The sequence below is a fragment of the Dipodomys merriami genome, unplaced genomic scaffold, assembly GCF_024711535.1.
Source record: "Dipodomys merriami isolate MVZ:Mamm:240054 unplaced genomic scaffold, mDipMer1.0.p SCAF_72, whole genome shotgun sequence".
In the NCBI taxonomy this organism is placed as follows: domain Eukaryota; kingdom Metazoa; phylum Chordata; class Mammalia; order Rodentia; family Heteromyidae; genus Dipodomys; species Dipodomys merriami.
In genome coordinates, this window is record NW_027206313.1 from 3,555,405 (window position 1) to 3,577,780 (window position 22,376).

At 48.0% G+C, this 22,376-nt stretch overlaps 1 protein-coding gene across 1 annotated transcript; it reads left to right on the forward strand.

Moving 5' to 3' along the window:
* The first annotated feature begins 19,884 nt into the window (after positions 1-19,884).
* Positions 19,885-21,802, forward strand: LOC138818225 (glycerol kinase-like). The gene has a single exon (XM_070009236.1). The coding sequence runs from the start codon at positions 19,928-19,930 to the stop codon at positions 21,584-21,586; it is 1,659 nt and encodes a 552-aa protein (XP_069865337.1). The 5' UTR covers positions 19,885-19,927; the 3' UTR covers positions 21,587-21,802.
* Positions 21,803-22,376: the final 574 nt, after the last annotated feature.

The following is a 22,376-nucleotide window of genomic DNA, read 5'->3' on the forward strand; positions in this document are numbered from 1 at the left end:
ATGTTGAGCCAAACAGGGTGCTGTAGAGAGAACATAGAAGGAAAAAAAAAATCTCTGTTTAGTTTTCACAGGATGATATTTTTCTTTTCTTTCTGGGGTTTGAACTCAGGACCAGGGCACTGTCTCTGAGCTTTTTTGCTCAAGGCTAGGGCCCTAACACTTGAGCCATAGCTCAAGCTCAGCTTGTTTCGTAGTTAGTTGGTGATGAGAGTCTCAAGGGTTTTCCTGCCTGGACTGGCTTTGAACCAGAAACCAGAGCTCAGCCTCCTGAGTAGCTAGGATTACAGGTGTGAGCCACCAGTGCCCGGCATGGATGGTAAACTTTTATTCTTAGCTCCATTAAAATCACGTTACAAAAGTATTCCAGTAGATATGTTTAAAGAGGAAAGGGTAATGAAATATAATGTTCTGTACAGGTAACGTAGTCCTTGACAGCCCATTAAGTTGCTTTTGAGTGATTTAAACTCCAGCTATTATTTGGGTAAAAGGAAGGTAGAAACATCAGCCCAAGATTCTGCTTGTTCCTCAACACCTTTTATTACCACTTATAGAATCATGAGATTAAGCTAGCATGGATGGAAATGGGACTGGACATGTAATAAAGTGAGAACCAGACCAGGCTTCCTGGAGCTTTGCCGATCATTGATTCACATTGCTCACGCTACAGGACAGAGAATTTCAGATGTATATTATTAGCAGAGAATGTGTTATGCAAAATAATGGCTCCCCAAAACACTGGCCCTGTAGACTCCCAAACTTCTGAATACATTCCCTTAAGTGACTTTGCAGGGTTCACATAATCAACCTTGAAAACTGGGCTGTGGTAGCCCAAACCTACATTCTAGCTACTCAGGAGGCGGAGACTCTGGAAATGAGGGTTGGAAGCCAGCCAGAGCACAAGAGTCTGCTGTACCCCATCTCTAAAATAACCAGCAAAAACCAGGGCTGGATAAATGGTTCGTTTCAGAGCACCAGGTAAACAAGGATACCCATAAGGCCCTGAGTATGTATAGGGGAACATACACACACACACACATACCTATATATACATACATAGATATATACACCTTAGGATGGAAAGACTATCCTGGTGGGACCAATGTAAACACAGAAGTCCCTAATAGAAAACAAAGAAGCCAGAAGAGGCCGCATAAGGATTTAACTTCCCATTGGCAGCTCTAGAAATGTAGATAACCATGTTCAAGGACCAAGAGGAGCTGAGGGTAGCCCCCAAGTGATAGCTCACAAAGCAGCGGAAGCCAGGAGCCCAAGGTGAAGCTGAGGAACACCTCACAGGAGAGATCGGGGTTGCTTAGGCTGCTAAGCTGGGAGACGTTTGTGATGGCCACCGTAGACAAGCACAAAACTCATGGAGGTGGCCTCAAGCAAACCAATCAAATCTGCTGAACAAGAGCAGAAGAACTCCTTAGTCTGCCTGGGGACAGCTGCATGCCCGGCCGGCCTGCGTTCACCAGGGACTGGCCAGCAGGGGCTGAGAGACCCAAGGCAAACTGGATCCAGTGCTTTCCACCCGCCTCATGAAAGAAATCAATATTTATCCACAAACCCAGGAGGACGAGTCATTGTGTATGCCATAAAGCAGATCAGTTTGGTAAATTAGGAGAAAGGGGGTGAAACTGGAAAGTTTGCGACCATTCTCACACATTAGAAATGCCAGGATTATTTAATTTTTAGAAGAACCTTGAAATTTGGGTGAAGAAACAGTTGTTTCTCTTTCCTACTTATTTTTATTAGCATACATGAATTGTATAAAATAATGGGTTTGTTTGTGGTGCTGACATTGCCTAAGAATAAGGGTTTTTTTTCTCTGCAAATAAGTGTTTAAAGCAGAGTGAGTTGATTTGGAAGCAAAAGGGAACCAGTGAAATGAACGCTCAATGGAGAGGGTGGAAGGAGTCCTCTCAGAGGCTGGTTATTATAGTACAGGGCTCCTCCCAACCCTCTACCCATCCCTCCCTCCCCTCCCCCACCCACGGGGCCTTGCCAGGTTTTACCTGATGGCTTGTGTGTGCTCCACCCTGGCTCTTTTCATTGGTTGATCAGGAATCCAGGGCATTATGGGAAGAGGCAGTACCCTGAGGAGCCATGTGATCCTCAGCTACCTGACAGTTCCCCATTCTTCACCTCAGCGAGAGAGGGTCCACAGGAACATTACATTTTTAACAAATCTCAAACAGGCCAGGCTTTGAGTTGAAACCAGGAGGTGGGCGGAGGAGAGGTAACAGCTCCTCTCCCACCACATCTAATTCGGACAGTAATGACGAGAATAAGAGGCTGTGTCTCCAGGTGCCTTCTCCTTTACAAAGGATGAAAAGCTGTGAACGCTCCGCAAATGAGCAGAGAGAGCAAGACGAGAGACACAGAAAGAGAGCGTCACATGCAGCTCTTGCGGTGGTAAAGCGAATCCTCCTAGAAGCCACATGGAGGTGGATGCCATTGTGGAGTTAGCAGGCTGCACGCAGCCCGTGGTTACAAAGGCCTGCAGCCCCCAAGTACACCTAACACGGTTAGGAAACAGGCCAGACAGGAAAGAAAGAACAAAAACAATGCCAACACCCAACTCGGCTCCAGTGGAGAGCTGAGCTGGGACTCCATGGGGACTGGAGACGAGCCGGGACACGGGACACGGGACACGGGACAAGGGACACAGGACACAGGACAAGGGACCCCATCATGGAGACACACATGGCTGGTCCAGGCCTCAATAGGGCCAGGGCAGTGGACAGGTCCACAGGAAATTCCCAGTCCCAGGCACTGGACTGACAGGTTCAGTAACCTATCAGCCAAGGGCCCGCCCTGTCTCCAGGGGTCCTGGGAGGTCAGCATGAAGGCCGGACGCCAGACCCTATCCTCCGCCATGTGGCCAAGATGGCACCGGCCAGACCCGACCTCCCTACTTCATTTCCCTGCCTTTTAAGCATGCCTAAATAGATGTGTCTAGAATAAGACACATTCAGCTCACACGCCTCAACCCCCCAGGACCACTGGTGAGGGGCGGCTGGACGCATGGCTCCACGTCCTCTCCCAGCTCACAGAGTGTAAAGGCTACAGGAGGAGCCTCACGGCTCTTCACCCGCGTGAGGAACAGCAAGCGTTCCTCTTCTGCATCTGTAGCTAATTCCACTTCGTATGCTACAATAACCCTCGATAGAACTTTCACATTGCGAGACCCCCCTTGGGGAGATGCCTGACACGCTCTGCACGCGTGCGTCTCAAGGGCCTGTGGTGGGCATGGGGGCTGGGAAGCCACCGGGCTTGGAATGGATGAGTCCATCCCTCAGTGACAGCCGTGCTTACAGCGCGCTTGGACATGACTGCGCTCACGTGCACCCACCTCTCATTCATCCCTCTCTACCTCCCCAGCTCCCTTGCTCTTCCATAATCGCCTTTTTTAAAGAGTGGGCAGAGCTGCAGCTTTGGCTAGTTTTATGGAATAAAAGAAACTGGAATTTTAGACTCAAGCGATCGGTAAAGGGAAGTTCCCACCTACAGAAGAAAGTTCTAGAACCATCACACACTTGCAAAGTCAGCGTGACCAGGCAGGATATGCCTGGTGGAGTTAGGAGCAGTGGTCACTGCTGCCGAGGTTTAATATTCATTCTCTGCCTTCTACCGCTCATTTTATGCATCGTCTTCAGGCCCTCGGCAGTTTCATTGTTTACTCCGGCTGGTTACCAGTGGTGCTGGGAATGGAAAGGAACTGTGAACTCACGGGGGAGCCGAAGTCTCTAGAAGGACACAGTGACCACATCGTGGCCGAAACTGCCCAGAAGGAGCAAAGCAGCCACTGGACACCGCGGATGACAGGGACCAGGGCAGGTGCGTTTGCCACAGGGATCCTTAGAATCTCTGCTGGAGGAGGCTGGCCCCTGACCTCCCGGTGTTTGGATTTGGATAGTGAGCTTTTGGCTAGCCAAGGGGTTTGTAATCATGGAACCACAGAGAGCCTGGGCACCGAGTTAAACACAGTCAAATAAAACATCAGCACATAATGCAAGACGACGATGTGTGCCAAAGGGTGGTGAGCAGACTCTCAACCCTGCAGCCAAGACGCGGGGGAGCCGCAGAGTCGCTGAGAAACCCCCAGCACGGCGAAGTTGGCACCGGCCGTGGAGTGCCCTGAAGCCAGGGCACCAGAGGACAGCCCGGGAGGAGACCTCGGGAACTGGGGAGACTTTGTTTTCTGCTCTCGTTGGCCTGGTTTTCTCCGTGGCTCCCTGGGGTTGCTCCACAGACTTTGCTGCGAATGTGATAAGGCATGTCACATTACCTTATTCCATTGTGCTTTCTAGACCACAGTGTCCATCTCAGCTGCCTGGGCCGGTGCACGCACATTATTCTCAGCGCTCCAGGCTGCCTGTTGGGGCCTAGGCTGGTCATCTCTGGCTAGAAGTGGCCACCTTGCTTCCCCATGGCACTTTTCCCAGATGGGAAGGGGGGAAGAGCTGTGTCCTGGGTGTTGCTTTGAGACAGTGAGCAGGGGTGGAGAGAGCGAATAAGCCACTGGCATTCTGGCCCGTGGGACCAACGTCTAAAGAAGTCATAAGGCTGGGAGGCGTGGCTCAGTGGGTAGAGTGCCAGCTAAGGAGAAACTCCACAGCTACTGCGTTCCAGCCCTTCTCTCAGAGCAAGCATACAAAGAAAGGAAGAGAAGGAAGTTCTCGAAGATCATGTTTTAGTTACTTACTCTACATCAGGTTATGCGGCCACTTCCTTTCTCCTTTGCCTGGCTGCTCCCCAACTTTTATCAGCAACGTGATGTGTTCCAGAAAGGTGAAGTTCCTGTATCCAGAAGATGGTAAATGATGTCGCATCCCTCCCTAGCTCGGTACAGAGAACCCACGTATAGCCAGGACAGTGACAAAGGTTTTGGAAGCACTTGAGAGTGAGCATGCAGTGTGTGGTGTGACACTCGTCTTGAAGAGGATGAAGGGTAGTGTGCAGGGAAGGAGAGATCGATGTAGTTTCCTGGTCTACTAATGCCTGCTGGATAAATTACATGGCCTTCCTATGGCTCTGGACAAGAAGGAATGGGGAAATAAGTTTATAGGACAAAAGGATATAAATGTGCTTTGCTGTGGTGTGTGTGTGTGTGTGTGTGTGTGTGTGTGTGTGTGTGTGTGTGTGTGTGTGTGTGTGTGTGTGTGTGTGTGTGTGTGTGTGATCGGTCCTGGGGTGTGAACTCAATCCCTGACTCAATACCTGGGTGTTGTCCCTGAGGTTTTTTTTTTTTTTTTTTTTTTTTTCTCAAGACTAATGCTCTACCACTCAAGCCACAGCTTTACTTCTGGCTTTTTGCTGGTTAATTGAAGATAAGAGTCTTAGGGACTTTCCTGGACGAGCTGGTTTCAAACCTTGATCTTCAGATCTCAGCCTCCCAAGTAGCTGGGATTTCAGGTGTGAGCCACAGGCACCCAGCCTTGCCTGCCGTGCTTGTTCCCGTATTTACCTCCCTAATTCCCACCTTCACAGCACAGGTGTCTGTGTTCCATTTCTCTCTTCATAAACAGCTCTATTCATAAGCGCTCTAGCACTTTCCAGCCAGCAGAGGGCAGTATTGGGAAGCAAAGAGTGTGAAAATCCTCCGTGCAGGAATAAGCACTAACAGGCTGAGGATGGAATATCTATTTAAAAAACAAAACAAAACAAAACTGTACTAGCAAACTATAAAAAGAACAAACGCTTAACTCCTGGAGTCATATCGAGTGCCTCCTCCATCTCTCTTCTCCCTGCCAACTTTTTGAAGGAATAAGCATAAATATTTAGGATATAGATTTCATCTTGGCTTCATAACAAGGCTATGTTTTGGCCAGTTTTCTCACAAAATGTACATTGAACATAGAATGCAAATACCCAGATACTGAGAGCAGAAAGTATATAGTGACTCTGGAAAATACTTTTTACTGGTCTTCCTGCTCTCCTGAACTTGTGCAGGTAAGCTTAATCTTTTACCAGTTTTTTTTTTAAATGTTCAACACATTTCTTATTCCAAATACATGTTTATTGAGCACATATTTACTGCTATGTACTGGCTAGACAAGGGAAGGCATGCAGCAGGGTGCAGCAAAGAGGGAGTTATGGGCTTGAAAAGAGTAGTTTTTGTGGAAGGCAAAAATAGAGAGATCTACTCCATCCCCTGCCTTTGGTATGTGCAATGAGGCCAGCTGATAATGCTCTCAAGAGCAGCCAAACTTCAGATGGAGAATTATTATTTAGCAGAGTGATTTTGGCTCTTGCCTATAATCCTAGCTACTCAGGAGTCTGAGGATCACAGTTCAAAGACAGCCCAGGCAGAAAAGACCATGAGAGTCTTATCTTCAATTAACCACCTGTGGCTCAACTAGTCCAGTGCTAGCTTTGAGCAAAAGAGCTAAGAGACACTACCCAGATCCTGAGTTCAAATCCCAGTCTTGCCCCTCCTCCCCCGGAAAAAAAGACAGTTACAGGGGCTCTTTAAAATCCTGCCGCAGCCAGGCTGTATGTGGAGAGAGGTAGTCCTATGCAAAATCAAAGGGCAAATAAAACAATTTCAAGGTAGTCAAATATGCCGGACTTTTGCCTTCTTTTCCTAAAATACAAAGTCTAGCTTAAAGAGCCTTTGCCACTCCCCAAACCAGTCAGGATCTTAAGTTTCTTTAACAATTTTATTTTTAGCCTTTAATTTACCTGTAGGCACATTTTATTTATGGCTAATATCTTTCCCTAATGAAGTTCCCGGCTCTCATTGTAAATCCCTATCTCCTATGTGTAAATAGGTCTGTTTTGAATATTCTCTGTTGTATTAGTAATCTCCATTTATATATTGTCATTTAATAATTAGGACTTTACAAGGTATTTTGACATTGTGTGGCAGTCAGACTTTTTTTTTTTTTGAGCCCATCCTGGGGCTTGAATTCAGGGCCTGAGTGGTGTCTCTGAGCTATTCTGCTCAAGGCTGGTGCACTACCATTTCAGCCGCAACTCCACTTATTTGGAGATGAGTCTCACTCATTTTCCCGTCCTAGCTAGCCTTGAGCCTCACATCTCAACTTCCTGAGTAGATAGGATTACAGGCATGAGCCACGAATGCCCAGCTTTTGTCCTTTTTTTTTTCTTTTCTTTTTTCTGGTGGTGGTGATTGAACTTAGTGCTGCGTGCTGTCCCTGAGCTCTTTTGCTCAAAGCTAGTGCTCTACCATTTTGAGCCAGAGTGCCAGTTCCAGTTTTTGAGTGGTTGGAAGTAAGAAGTCTCACAGAATACCGATAACTTTTTTTTTTTTTAAGTTTCAGAGACTTGTCTACCCTGGCTGGCTTTGAACTGTGGTTCTCAGGTCTTAGCTCCTAAGTAGCTAGGAGCAAGCCGCTGGAACTTGGCTAAACACGCTATTTTGGTTTCTTCTTTTTCATTGTTATTGTTGGTCATGGGGCTTGAACTAAGAGCCTGGGTGCTTTTTCTTTCTTCCTTTCCTTCTTTCTATCCTTCCTTCCTTCCCTCCTTCCTTCCTTCCTTTCTTTCTTTCTTTCTTTCTTTCTTTCTTTCTTTCTTTCTTTCTTTCTTTCTTTCTTTCATTCTTTCTTTCTTCCTTCCTTTCTTCCTTCTTTCTTGTAGGAAATTAAAATCTTCATCAATACTGAAGAATTCTTCTGAAAGAAGAAATGTTTTTCCGCTAGTTCACTCATTCACTGACTCATTCTCTGTCCTACGCTAATGTGTTTTCACTTTGGTTTAATGAAAAACACTTGGAGCCGCTCGGTGCTGCGGAGAAGTGGCTAGTGATCATCCTTGTTTTTAAGTTTAAAGAGGAGTTGATGCTGAAGGCTAAACCTTTCCGTCTCTTTTTCGTCAGTATTTTTCCATACAAAGCAAAACTGAAACACTGACAGCTCCAGAGGTGAAGGTTATAACGCCTGCTAAACCAAGCAAGAGGCAGAAATTCAGAGCAGCTGTGGGAGGTTGGAGACTCCCAGGACAACCCCAGCCCAGCAGGGGGCAGTAAAGCTTCTTCTCTCCCCTCCACGGCTGGCTTTTAAGTTGCTAGCTTCTTAACCCATCATTAGGGCAAACATAATTACAGTTTTCTATGGTTCCCTTGTTCTCATGGAAATAATGATAGGACGAGTTAGAGCTCAGTAACAAGAATAAAAACTACAGAAAAATCCGACCATGCAGCACTTGGCTTTTGCCTTTAGAAGGCCACATTTGCTGAAGACCCCATTGGACGGACACATGCTTCAGCAACTTCTGTACATGGTAACATTGTATGGATTTTTATTTTCAGATGAGGAAAACAGTAAAATTTTAATCAAAAGTTGCGTTCAGTTTAGTGGTAAGCCTCTTGGCAGACGCTTTGACATGGCTTATTAGTTCAAAGGCAGATCACTGGAAGCTTTCAGATATTAAATGGCTGTTATCAAAAGTGAGAATTTTTAAATTCCAACTGATCTCATGCAGAACAGAGAGAAAACTAAGTATGAACCTCAGAAGAGGGATTTGGGGGATTTGGATTCCGTTATAGATTGGATTAGTCTTTGTTTCTAGATTACACCAAAGTAAGAGGTTTTCATATAAGATGTTCTCACAAAGTTTTGTCCTGAAAGGAAACAGACATTTCTATGAGGAGGTTTATTTTGCTTAATTTTGAAAGTGTACTAGTTGGAAATAGAGTGACTCTCAGAATTTTAGAGCTTGGGATTAAAAAAAAAAATCTCACCACTATCAACCAGGTAATGGTGGCTCATATCTATAATCCTAGCTACTCAGGAGGCTGAGATCTGAGGATCTTGGCTCAAAACCAGGCTAGGCTTGCAAAGTTGAGGAGACTACTCTTCAGTTAACCAACAACAACAAACAAAAAAAACCCCACAGAAGTGGAAGCATGTGGTGCACATGTCACACTTGAGCAAAAGAGCTAAGGTATAAAGAAAGTATACCACCCAGCCTCTTAGTGTCAAGCCCAGTACACACACACACACACACACACACACACACACACACACACACACACACTTCCTCCATTGCCAATTATTGCCTATGTGTTCCTGAGTAAATAATTTCTTCTTTTGTGCTGTAGTTAATAGGCCTAGAAAATGGAATTGGTGTTAGTATTTATCTCATAAAATGGTAATACTCAGGGTAGTATTGTCATGGTACTCAACAAACTGGTTATTATGGCAGATGTGCTCACTGCTTCTTGAGTTCTTATTTTCCCTTTCCCAGGCTCTCTTGCAGGTAGTTTAAGGCCAAGACCCTGATCATAACCAAAACACAAAGCCCCGGACTGAGGTAAGAAGCAGTGTGCCCTCAGCACTTGGGGAAGTGCAGCTCCAAGACGGAGCAGAGCCTTCGCGCCCACATCCGGGCATCATGAGCAGGACCAGTGCATTCAGTTGCTGAGATCTCAGGGCTAATTGATAACCACAACTTCAGTATGGTAGGGAAAATGGAAGATTGACCTGTTTGAATTTGCTGTGATGACTCATGAAATGACAAAACAAAGGAAGTAGCAGACAAACATCTAGATCTTAAATGAGAGAGTCATCACCTTTGAACATTAATACCAAGAATAGTTCTTGGCTTGAGCTAAGTATTAAAACGTGTGTGTGTGTGTGTGTGTGTGTGTGTGTGTGAGAGAGAGAGAGAGAGAGAGAGAGAGAGAGAGAGAGAGAGAGAGAGAGAGAGAGAGAGAGAGAAGGTGGCATACATTTTCAATTCACCCAAGCACTCTGAATACATTAGAAGAAGCAAGCAATTCAAACCTTTATTTGCCCTCAAGAAGAAGTACATAATCCAAAAGAAGAAATTGTTTTCCCTTTTGTTGCCCACTCTTACCATCACGCACAAGCAACGGCATTGCAGCTTCACACAAGAAATTTCTGCATTTAAATATTCACTTATACTAGGCACCAGTGGCTCATGCCTGTAATCCTAAATACTCAGAGGGCTGAGGCTCAAAAGACAGTGTGGCATCCTTGAACAGAAACGCTACAGCATCGTGCCCAGGCCTTGAGTTCAAGTCCTAGTACCAGCACGCATGCATGTGTGGGCACACAGACACAGACACAGACAGACAGACACACACACACCAAATGCTCAGTTTTGCCTTGGCTGAGGACACAATCAGATGCTATATGGCTCAAAGAAGGCTGCAAATACTTGGGAGGCAAAGAAGAAATCATATCTCAACAGGTTTGAGAAAGAAGGCCAGGGTAATAGGTTAGATGGAGAGGGAAGGAAAATAAAAAAAAGATAATACTGTGTTTCTGAACCTGAGCATATGGATGTTCATGAGCTAGAGTACATCTAGAATTAAACGTGTTGGAAGGAAACATTTTCAGGTTGATGTGTCACCCAGAAGCATCTTTCAGAATATTTTTTTATTGAATTCGGCCTGGGCGCTGTCCCTGTGCTCTTCAGCTCAAGGCAAGTGTTCTACCGCTTGAGCCACAGCACCACTTCCGGTTTTCTAGTGGTTAATTGGAGATAAGAGTCTCACAGACTTTTCTGCCCCGGCTGACTTTGAACTGTGATCCTCAGATCTCAGCCTCCTGAGTAGCTAGGATTACTAGCTAGGCATGAGCCACCATAATGGAGCTCTTAGTTTGAGGGAGCTTGCATGCTCTATTAGTGATCTCAGGCTGATGTTACAATGTTTCAATATGAAGATTTGTTTATTCAAATGGAAGACCAGAAGTGCGAGATCCTGAGGCAGGATGTGTTCAATGAATGCGCTTGACACTAACAAACCCAATAGGATGGGTATCATCTACCAAGCTCTGTCCATGAGGATCTCTTAAAGCGTAATCTATGTCTAGCATGGTAGGAGAGTGCATTGGGCAAACGTGTGAAGACTCATAAACAGCAAGACTTTCTGAATTCAGAAAAAAAGAAAAAAGTAGAAGATAAGAGAAAGCTGGAATTTGTACTAGAGCAAATCAGAATAATGAGTCCGGACTGAGTGGCCACAGTGAGAAAAAACTGCTCAGAGAAGCCTGCCTGCCCCTGCCCTCCCTCCCTCCCTCCCTCCCTCCCTCCCTTCCTCCCTCCTTCCCTCCCTCCCTCCCTTCCCTCTCTCCCTCCCTTCCCTCCCTCCCTCCCTCCCTCCCTCCTTCCTTCCTTCCTCCTTCCTTCCTTCCCTCCCTCCCTTCCCTCCCTCCTTCCCTTCCTTTCCCTCCCTCCCTCCTTCTTTCCTTCCTCCCTCCCTCCCTCCCTCCCTCCCTCCCTCCCTCTCTCCTTTCCTTCCTTCCTTCTTTTTCTTCCGTTCTTTCTTTTCTTCTTTCTTTCTTGGTGTGTGTGTGTGTGTGTGTGCGCGCACACACACACACACACACATACACCAGCCCCAGGTCTTGAACCCATTCAGGCCTGGGCCATGTCCCTGAGCTTTTGTTCTCAAGGCTAGTGCTCTATCACCTGAGCCACAGCTCCACATCCAATATTTTGCTGGTTAATTGGAGATAAGAGTCTAACTGAGTTCCCTGCCTTGGCTGGTTTCAAATGTCAGATCTCAGTCTCCTGAGCAGCTGGAATTACAGGCGTGAGCCATAGGCTCCCAGCTTCGGGGAAATTGTTTTGTGAACTCCAGGAGCCACTAGCTAAAGCGGATGATTCCGGCACTTCTGATAGCAGGAACGCAATGACCGGTGATGTGATCGGAGCAATCTGTCCTAGTGCAGGCTACCTGAGCTCACGTGGGCATCTCGCGACTGCTCTGAAACTGTGCCTCGGTTCCTTCATCGATCCACCCCTCAGCGTCTACATCTGCACATCAAGGTTACAAACATGAATGGTTGCTAGAAATCAATGAGCTAATACATGTTGAGTAGGAAGCGTAATGCCTAATGTTCTATGTAAGTCTGGAATATATTTGCATGTACTCCAGGATGGAAAAATACCAAAGAGCAGGATTTCACTAGAGAAGGTGAAAGAGCATCCAGCCTTGGACAAAGTCCTTGTTAATACACTTTCCCGAAGACCCTAGAATGTAGAAATGGAAAAAAAAATCCAACGCTAGGACCGCCGCCACTCTTGGCGTCCTCGGTCTCTCTGCACACAATCACACAAAGATTTCTTTCCTCTTAAGTTTATAGCTTATAGAGCATCTTAGCATCTGATAGACTGCAGATACCGTCTGATGAGACTTAAGTAACTTTTTGAATTTATGCTTTATAAGAATAATTCATCCCACATGTCAGGTCTGCATAAATAATTTCCAAGAGATGAAACAGTTTACAAATCCTCAAGGGCTTTATGTAATTCCTTGAAAAGACTTCGCACGTTCTACCTGTGGAGTTGAGGGCCTGTTGAATGGTGAAGGTTTCCAGTGGAAACAGCAGACAGGAGACGCTGGCCTCCAAACGCAGGTGCAACTGTCCTGCAGGAGTCAGGCTCTGAACTATTCTCCACCTTGACATGACCCTTTGCTTCTAGCAAAGTGCTTCACCAAGAGCAGCAGGGGGCTGGTTCACAGAGTAACTGTGCCCTCGCGGCTTGGCCCGTGTGAGGTTTGAGGACAAATAGCTTTTCTTCTTGTTTCTTGGCCCTGGAAACCCAGGACATATCTGAATTCTTCCTCCTGAGCCTTCTGTGGCCTTGGAGGATGACAGAGTGGCTGCATATTAAATAGCCTTTGAAAGGGTTATTTTGGCTTGCATAAGCAGATGAGGATTCCAATAGTTTAACTCCTTTGAACAGCTAACATACAGTTAACTGGGAACTGGTGGGGGGGGGGTTCAGTCAGGGGGAGGGGAGCAGATACATGGAGAGAGGACGGATGGGTGAATACAGTCGTAATAGTTAATGGACAAATGTGAAAATGGAGCTGGAAAGTTGAGGGGCTGGGTGGGGGTGGGGGAGATACGGGGAGAATGAAGGAAGAAGTTACGTTCATCAAGATGCATCAGACCCAGAAACGGGCATGTCTCATGGAAACTCTTGTGGAAGTACTTAAAGATATTTTTAAAAATTAAAAATGAGCAGGCGCTGGTGGCTCATGCTTCTCAGGAGGCTAGGATCTGAGGATTGTGGTTCGAAGCCAGCCAGGTCAGGAAAGCCTGTGAGACTTTTATCTCCAATTAACTACCAAAAAAGCCAGAAGTGGAGCTGGGACTCAAGTGGTAGAGTGCTAGCCTTGAGCCAAAAAGCCCAAGGACAATGCCCAGGCCCAAGTTCAAGTCCCAAGACTGTCACCAAAAAAAAAAAAATGATTAATTAAAGTCAAAATTCAGTAAAATATAGTGGTTTATTGGAGACAAGAGTCTCTCAGACTTTCCTGCCAGGGCTGGCTTTGAACCGCGATCCTCAGATCTCAGCCTCCTGAGTAGCTAGGATGACAGGCGTGAGCCACCGGCACCCCGCCATAAATTTTCTTTTTTTTTTTTAATGGCAATTCCATTGTAAAACTACTTAAAGCTAATAAATATTCTTACTGGACAAAAATTTGAAAATTGAAAGAGAATAAATGCAAACAAAGAGCTTTCCCTAATGACCATAGAGGCCGACAGGAGAGAGGAGGTAGTGAGCTGGGTTTTCTGCATCAGTCCCTAACTCCCCGGACACAGGGAAGGCGGGTAGAGGAGAGCGTAGCTAACCCCCTCCCCCTCCACCAGCTTCCTCCCAACTGCTCACTTCACACCTCACAACACTTGCTGCATATTTTATGGACTAATTAATTTGATAAAGTTCCTGGAGAAAGCTTTCCCACAGCTAGGACGCTGGGGAGTTCTTCGTGTGTCCCATGTTTCTACACAAGTTACTGATAATACAGGTTGCCATTTGACTGGACTATATGTGTAAGATGGATAGAGAGTAAACAGCCACAGAAGATGCAGTGTCCTCCTTCCACAGCAAAAGGCAGAAAAACATACCACTGTTATTAAAAACAAAACCAAACCTGTAGGTGTTCTGGGCTTTGAATTCCTGTCCTATAGAAAACCACTGCAATAGCTGGTGTCCTGCGGCTGTCTTCAGGTTGACATGGAGCAGCGGAGGTCAGGGATGGGCAGTACAAGTGTTATTGCTACGGATGCCTGTAATGAACAATTTACCTCTCTCATTAGGAACCTTAGGTCTTCTGCCAGTTTCTTTCTGCCACAGTTTCATAACTGTGGCAATCTTATTCATTTGTATAAGACATTAGAATGTTCCACCTTTCCCACTTCTCAATACATACATCCACGTTTAAAATGATGGTAAAGTATCTAATTTACAAAAGGCCTTGTCAATGCATTAACCGAGCTCCTCACTACATCATGCTGCTTTTTCTTTCTTTTTTTCTGGCTGTACTGGAGTTTGAACTCAGGGCTTTGAGCTTGCTAGGCTGACATTTGAGCCATGCCTCTAGCCTGTTTGGGGCTGGTTAGGAAGGAAACTTTTCTGCTTGAGCTGTCCTCAACCCACAATCCTCCTAATCTCAGCCTCCTGAGTAGCCAGAATTACAAGCTTGAGCCACCAGTGCCTTTCTTGGCCTCCTTTGCAAAAACATATCATAGTATGAGTTTGTAAAATCACTTTTATTCAATCAGCATTACTCTTCAATCTTTATTTTGAGAACCTTCTTAAAAGCTGGTAAAAGGTACATTCAATCCTTAAAATACTTGCTTAATGTTCTTATGCGCTAAGAATTAAATCCACATTAATGCTGAGGACACATTGTGTTTAGCAAGAACATGAAAGGTGTGTGTGCTTTTGCTGTAAAGGTCCGTCAGCCATTAAGGTTCATGTCTTTGTTCAAACAATGTGGCTATTAACTTTAAAAAATACTCTTCACATGGGCTGCGAAGGTGGCTCAGTGGTAGAGTGCTTGCCTTGAATGCATGAGGTCCTGGGTTTGATTCCTCAGTACCACATAACCAAAAAAGCCGGAAGTGGCGCTGTGGCTCAAGTGGTAGAGCACTAGTCTTGAGCTGAAGAGCTGAGGGACAGCGCCCAGGCCCAGAGTTCAGGCCCCACGACCGGACCCAAAAAACAAACAAACAAAAAATACTCTTCACAGGCCTGGGAAGGGGAAACAAAAGAGGAGGCAACAATGCTTGATAAGAAATGTACTCATTACTTTGCCCATGTAATTGTAACCCCTCTGTATGGTATTTTCACAATTAAAAAAATACTCTTCACAGATGCAAGCAAGACAGGCCTTCAAGGAACTTGCCCACTAACAGGAAGGAAAGTATTTTAAAATATTACATAAAATATACTTAATGAAGCTGGGCACAGGCTGCTCACCCCTGAGATCCTAGCTACGAATCTGAGAATCGAGGTTCAAACCCAACTCTGGCAAGAATGTCTGTGAGACTCTTACCTTCAATTAACCACAAAAAAGCCAAGTGGAGCTGTGGCTCAAGCAGCAGAGGGCCAATCCTGAGTGAAAACTCTAAGGAGCAGAGCCAGGCCTTGATTCCAAGTCCCAATGCCAGCAAATACACAATTAATGAATCAGGAGTGCTATGAAAGAAAGAAATTCTCCAACATAAATAACATACTGTTATGGAGTCATGATATGGAAGGATAAAATGAGGGATACTTTTTTATTCTCATAAATCAGAAGTAGTAGAGATTCGCAAATAAGACTATTTCAAAGCGTCCCCTGCTACTCTCTCTTGGCTCGGATCTCTAGCAGGTAGACAAGAAACAAGAACTAAAATACGTGTTCTTTGTATGAGTTACTCCGCTGACTAAAGTGGATTTGGGGAAGGCTTTCTGGAGCTCTCTTTAGAGAAAGCAAACTTTGTTTGGCTGGCAGTCTCTGCAGAGGAGTTTGCTGGGTATTACCTAAGATTTGGGAGCTGGCGGGACTGTGAGGCGCAGTCAGGCACACTCTAGTGCACAACGCCGCAAAGCCACTTGCAGAGCTACCAGAATTTTCTCACCTTCCCCAGTGACGATGTCGGCTGTCGGTCTGTAGGGATCAGCATCTGCTCTTAATTTAAACACCGGACTGTGAGAACAATGGCAGGTTTAAAAAAATCGTGAACTAGCATTTAGCCACAAGCATTTTAAATTGAAAATTTCACAAGTGCAGAAACGGGAAACTTTCTAAACACTTCACCTTCCTTGAATTCACAGGTGCGTTTTAAGCAGAATAATTACAAAGTTCATGAAATCAGCCAGCGCTCCAGAGCTATGGAGAATAGTTGCTTCCCCTCCCCTCCCCTTCCCTCCCTTCTCCTCTTCTTCCTCTTTCATCTCTCCTCCCTTCCCTTCCCCTCTCCCCCCCCCACGCTATTCCACTCTCTCACATTCTCTTCTGTTCCCTCTCATTCTCCCTCTTCCTCTTTCTCCCCACCCCCCACCATATAGACGCATAAAGCAACACATATTTCTAAATAATTCAGTGATGGGGGGATTCTTGTAAATTATTCCCTTTATCAAAATTGGTACTTTGGCTTGTTAGCAAGGATTATTCAGAAAAGCTGAGTAACAAGAGCTGTTTGTTTCATTTTGGTGATACTGGGGTTTGAACGCAACTACTCTGCCACTTGATTCTTGCTCCAATCTTTTTAACTTTGGTTTATTTTTTTATTTTAATAGGCTCTCCTTCTTTGGTCCTGGTACCAGCTGGGAATAAAATCCTTATAACTGTCTCTCAAGTAGCATATTCTAGGCATGAATAACCTGTTCCCAGCCCCAATGAAAGGCTATTTTTAAGTGATAAAAGAAGGATGAGATAGGGAAGAATGTGACAAAGATTTTTTTCAATAGATATTATTATTTTCCTCTAGATTAAAGGAACCTAATCCCACTGAAATTCTTCCTTTAAGGTGGTGCCAGGAAGGAATTTATTTCTCTTTGTAGTAACACTAGGACTTAAAATAACTTACCTAGTAATTAGCTACTTCATGGGAAAGGAAAACCTCATTTGTATTCACATCACTAAAAAACGAGGCCCAAGAAGTGGAGCTGTGAAGATGCAGTAGGCCGGGTCTCTGCGGCTGTCACGTGCAGATGTTTCTCTCTGCTTCTCCTTGGATGTCGTATGTCTTCTCTCTGGATGAGGCTGAGGTTTCCTGCCGGGTCTCTGCGGCTGTCACGTGCAGATGTTTCTCTCTGATTCTCCTTGGATGTCGTATGTCTTCTCTCTGGATGAGGCTGAGGTTTCCTGCCAAGGCTCACAGACTCCATCCTTGTTATCCACCAACCACATTGCTTGCAGCTATTGCTTCTGGCTCAGTGACCCTCACTACTTTACTCATTCTAGGCAAGGACTGCTCAATACCATTGTCACCTGCTCTGAAAAATAAATACATTTTAGAAATAAAGACCAATAGCTATAAGATTGCATATTTCCTTTCAGAGCACCATTTGCTCTGACTCTTTAACGGTTTTCTCCTTCAACACATTAACTTCATGAGACCTTCCACCCTGCCATCAAGGCCAAATAAAGGATGCAAAAGGCTGTGCAATCTTTTTCTTCCGTTTCTCTACCCCACTGAGGGAGTGAGCCCTGGACATGGCACAGAAGGGGTTAAAAAGTCTTTTGTGTAAAGAGGGAACCTTTATCAATTGTGTTTTGGGATTTGGAAATGTCCACATGGTGTTCAGTTTCACATCCAACCCTGGCTGTTTCTGGCACCCAACAACAAAATCCTAATGTTTCCTGTGGGATGCATGGTGACTGCTACTATTTTATCTGAATTACCTCTTGTAAAATAACGTAAACAACTGCCCCATATTGTATTCCTGAAGGAAACTCTCCTGCTGGGCCCAAACCTCAATGCCTTCCAAACAGAGATCAACTGTATTACATTATGATGAAACTCTACCCTTATCTGTTTCCACAAGACTGGATCTAGGTCCTTTGGCCTTAAGAATTTTCTATAGAGTAAGCACTTTCCACTCAATCACATCTTTAGAGAATTATCTTACAGTATGCAAATTTGATGCTTTGAAGGGTTTGATGCACTGAAGCTCTGGCTTTGGTCGGTGTGGTTTCAGTGAGTGGGTGTAGCTTTAGTGGGGCAAGGGTGCAGCTTTTGGTGGTCTAAACGTGATTTTGGACTAAGTATGTGAGAGTTGTTGAGGAATTTTAAAAATAATACAAACTTGCCACGTGCTGGTGGCACACACCTGTAGTCCTAGCTATTCAAGAAGATCACTGGCTCAAAAGATACAAACATGAAAGCCATCATTACAGAGATGCTTTCCTGTTCAGTCTGAGACTCAACATAGTCTCTTATTTGATTTAAAGGTATCTTTGATAAGTGTGTTTGAAAATCCATGAGGCTTGAGCTGTTTTTCCTCATAATGCTTTTTTTATGAAAACACAAGGCTATAAGATTATGATCTCTGATCATGCTAAAATAAATATCCCAGTGCACTGTTTAAAAAATTCTTCCTTTTCAAATAAAAGGTTGGGGCAGCAAACAAAGCATTAGATTGTTAGGAAGAAGCAACGCGGCGAATCTATGTAATATGTCCAATGTGTTAGGTTCTCCCAAGCCCTCTCTTGGCTCTGGTGGCCTAGCTGTCTATACTAGTCAGGATAAATTAGGTTATAACTATGGAAACAATCCCCAAATCTCAATGGCTTGATACAGCCATGTTTATTTACCACACACTTGATGGCCTTGCTCCACGGCATTTTCTCTGGGGCCCAGGCTGACAGAACAGCCTCTGTGTTGAACACTCCTGGTTACTGTGGCGGAGGGGCAGAGAAGACATGGTGAACCACACACAGGCTCTGAAAGCCTATGCCCAAAGAGGGTCTCACAGCTGGGCCTGAATTCCGCAGGCAAATATGCACAACCCCACCACCGGGTAGGATATCAAATATTTAGAATGACAGCACACCACATCTTTCTTTTTTGAAAATAAATAGTTCTAGTCTTAAACTTGCAGAAAACAAGTGTTTGGGTTGCGCACCCATCAGGCTGCAGACACTGTCTAGACCCTGAGCTACATCGGCACGGAAAACACAGTGGGTCCAGAAACTCTCAAGAGCTCGCATTGGAGGGGTGGAAGGATAAAATAAAAATATTCTTTTCTTTGAAGAAAAACAAAGCTGGATAAGGAGTCACAGTGGTGGAAATGTGGAGAGCTCAAGTCAGACCAGACGGGCAGTGAGTTTCTTGACAGGAGATGGTTAAGCTCAACATTTAAGGAAGAGAGAAGACACTGGGTTTGGGGAGAAGAAGCTGTAAAACGCAAGACCAGCAAAGGCAGCTACCTAAGGAGGACCAGGACTCAGTGACCAGGAACCACAAGATGACCAAGGTATCTAAAAAGGAGTGAGCTTCTAGAAGGAAGCAATGAAATGGGTGTGACCAGAAACATGATTGGTTAGGACCCTTTGATGTGCAGATGTGGAGATGGAAAGCAACTGAAGGATTTACAGCTGGGCGGGGCCATGGTCCTATTTTCATTTTTAAGGAAAGCTTCCTACCTCCTGATTGAGTATAGGCTTGTCAAAAGACAGAGAAATGCAAGGGTTAGCTGTAGCCAGGAGAAATGCAAGGGGCGGCTGCAGCCAGGAGAACTGTAAGGGGCGGCTGCAGCCTGGGGAAGGTGTTGGATGGCTCAGGAGACAGTGGTGGCATGGGGCCAGGTTGATGTGGGTAAAACCACAGAGGTGGTGAGCGTGAAGTCGAGCCCGGGGTGTAGACACAGAGCTGGCAGAGTCTGCACGTGAATTTCAATAGCAGAGCAAGCTAGGAAGCAGAAGTCCATGTAGTGAGTGGAGAGAGAGAGCCGGAGGAAGGGAGGGCTAGGAGAAGGTTCTAGTCAGTTTGCTCGTGGCCGGAAGAAGCGTAAGATGTGTGTGTACACGCGCGCACCTGCAGGCGGAGGTGCGGGGCCCGGGCCTCCTTCCCACCCACCCCCCACCCCCGCCGGCCACGTGCGCAGGCGCGCACGCGCGCGCGCACGGGCGCACGCACGCGGGGTCACCCGGGGCAACGGCAGAGCTCACCCGCCGGGGGCCCTTGAAGCCGGATCGATGGCAGCCGCCAACTCGGTGGTGGAGCCGTTGGTGGGGGCGGTGGACCAGGGCACCAGCTCCACCCGTTTCCTGGTGTTCAATTCCAAGACGGCCGAGGTCATCAGCCACCATCAGGTGGAGGTCAAGCTGCAGTACCCCAAGGAGGGATGGGTGGAGCAGGACCCCGAGGAGATCCTGCGGTCGGTGTGCGAGTGCATCGAGAAGACGTGCGAGAAGCTGGGCCAGCTCAACGTGGACGTGTCGCGCATCAAGGCGCTGGGCGTGACCAACCAGCGGGAGACGACGGTGGTGTGGGACAAGGTGACGGGCGAGCCGCTGTCCAACGCGCTGGTGTGGCTGGACCTGCGCACGCAGTCCACGGTGGAGGCGCTGAGCAAGGAGATCCCGGCCAACAACAACTTCGTCAAGGCCAAGACGGGGCTGCCGCTCAGCACCTACTTCAGCGCGGTGAAGCTGCGCTGGCTGCTGGACAACGCGCTGCGCGTGCAGAAGGCGGTGGAGGAGAAGCGGGCGCTGTTCGGCACGGTGGACTCGTGGCTCATCTGGAGCCTGACGGGCGGCGTGCGCGGCGGCGTGCACTGCACCGACGTGACCAACGCCAGCCGCACCATGATCTTCAACATCCACTCGCTGCAGTGGGACCCCGAGCTCTGTGACTTCTTCGGCATCCCCATGGACATCCTGCCGCACGTGCGCAGCTCCTCGGAGATCTACGGCCTGGTGAAGACCGGGCCGCTGGAGGGCGTGCCGCTGTCGGGCTGCCTGGGCGACCAGTCGGCGGCGCTGGTGGGCCAGATGTGCTTCCGGGACGGCCAGGCCAAGAACACGTACGGCACGGGCTGCTTCCTGCTGTGCAACACGGGCCGCAAGTGCGTGGCGTCGGAGCACGGCCTGCTCACCACCGTGGCCTACAAGCTGGGCCGCGACCAGCCGGCCAACTACGCGCTGGAGGGCTCGGTGGCCATCGCGGGCGCCGTGGTCAGCTGGCTGCGGGACAACCTGGGCATCATCAAGGAGGTGGGCGACATCGAGAAGCTGGCCCGGGACGCGGGCACCTCGTACGACTGCTACTTCGTGCCGGCCTTCTCGGGCCTGTACGCGCCCTACTGGGACCCGAGCGCCCGCGGCATCATCTGCGGCCTCACCCAGTTCACCAACAAGTGCCACCTGGCCTTCGCCGCGCTGGAGGCCGTGTGCTTCCAGACGCGCGAGATCCTGGACGCCATGAACCGCGACTGCGGCATCCCGCTCAGCCACCTGCAGGTGGACGGCGGCATGACGAGCAACAAGGTGCTGATGCAGCTGCAGGCCGACATCCTGTGCATCCCCGTGGTGCGGCCCTGCATGCCCGAGACCACGGCCCTGGGCGCCGCCATGGCGGCGGGCGCGGCCGAGGGCGTCGGCGTGTGGCGGCTGGAGGACCGCGACGCGGACAGCGTGCCCACCGAGCGCTTCGAGCCGCAGATCAACGCCGAGGAGAGCCGCTGCCGCTACGCCACGTGGAAGAAGGCGGTCATGAAGTCCATCGGCTGGGTCACCACCCACGCCGCGGGCGAAGGGGACTCGAGCGTCTTCTGCAGCCTGCCCCTGGGCTTCTTCATCGTGACCAGCATGGTGATGCTGATCGGGGCCAGGTACATGACCGACCTCCCGTAACGCGCCGGCCGAGAGGCCCTGACCACGACCCGACCCCCCCCCCTCCGCCCCGCGCCGCCCCACCCCAGACGGGAGCTGGGAGGGGAGGGGGGTGCGCGGTCCCCGAGCCCAGGGGTTCTCGGAGCCGTAACCAGGCCCCTGGGACCGGCACGACTGACCTCCCACGGGTCGCACGGCGTCGCTCCCCAGACACCCTGCGACCTGCAATAAAGAAAATGCAGCAGAAGCAATGCTCCACAAGGCCTGCGGTGTGCTTTGTAACTGGACGGTCGCGCCCGGGCCGCCCCCGGGGCCGATTCCCCTGTACCTGCCTCCCCCCACCTCCCACCCCCTTCCCTGTGAGATCCAGCAGGAGGTCACATCCTGTCCCCCGTTCCCTGTGACATCCAGGAGGTCACTTCCTGTCCCCTGCTCCCTGTGAGATCCAGGAGGTCACTTCCTGTCCCCTGCTCCCTGTGACATCCAGGAGGTCACTTCCTGTCCCCCGTTCCCTGTGACATCCAGGAGGTCACTTCCTGTCCCCTGCTCCCTGTGAGATCCAGGAGGTCACTTCCTGTCCCCTGCTTCCTGTGAGATCCAGGAGGTCACTTCCTGTCCCCTGCTCCCTGTGAGATCCAGGAGGTCACTTCCTGTCCCCTGCTCCCTGTGACATCCAGGAGGTCACGTCCTGTCCCCTGTTCCCTGTGACATCCAGGAGGTCACTTCCTTTCCCCTGCTCCCTGTGAGATCCAGGAGGAGGTCACTTCCTGTCCCCTGCTCCCTGTGAGATCCAGGAGGAGGTAACTTCCTG

Bases quoted from the DNA above. Each gene is read 5' to 3' on its own strand.
- LOC138818225 (XM_070009236.1), top strand. From the start codon at position 19,928: ATGGCAGCCGCCAACTCGGTGGTGGAGCCGTTGGTGGGGGCGGTGGAC.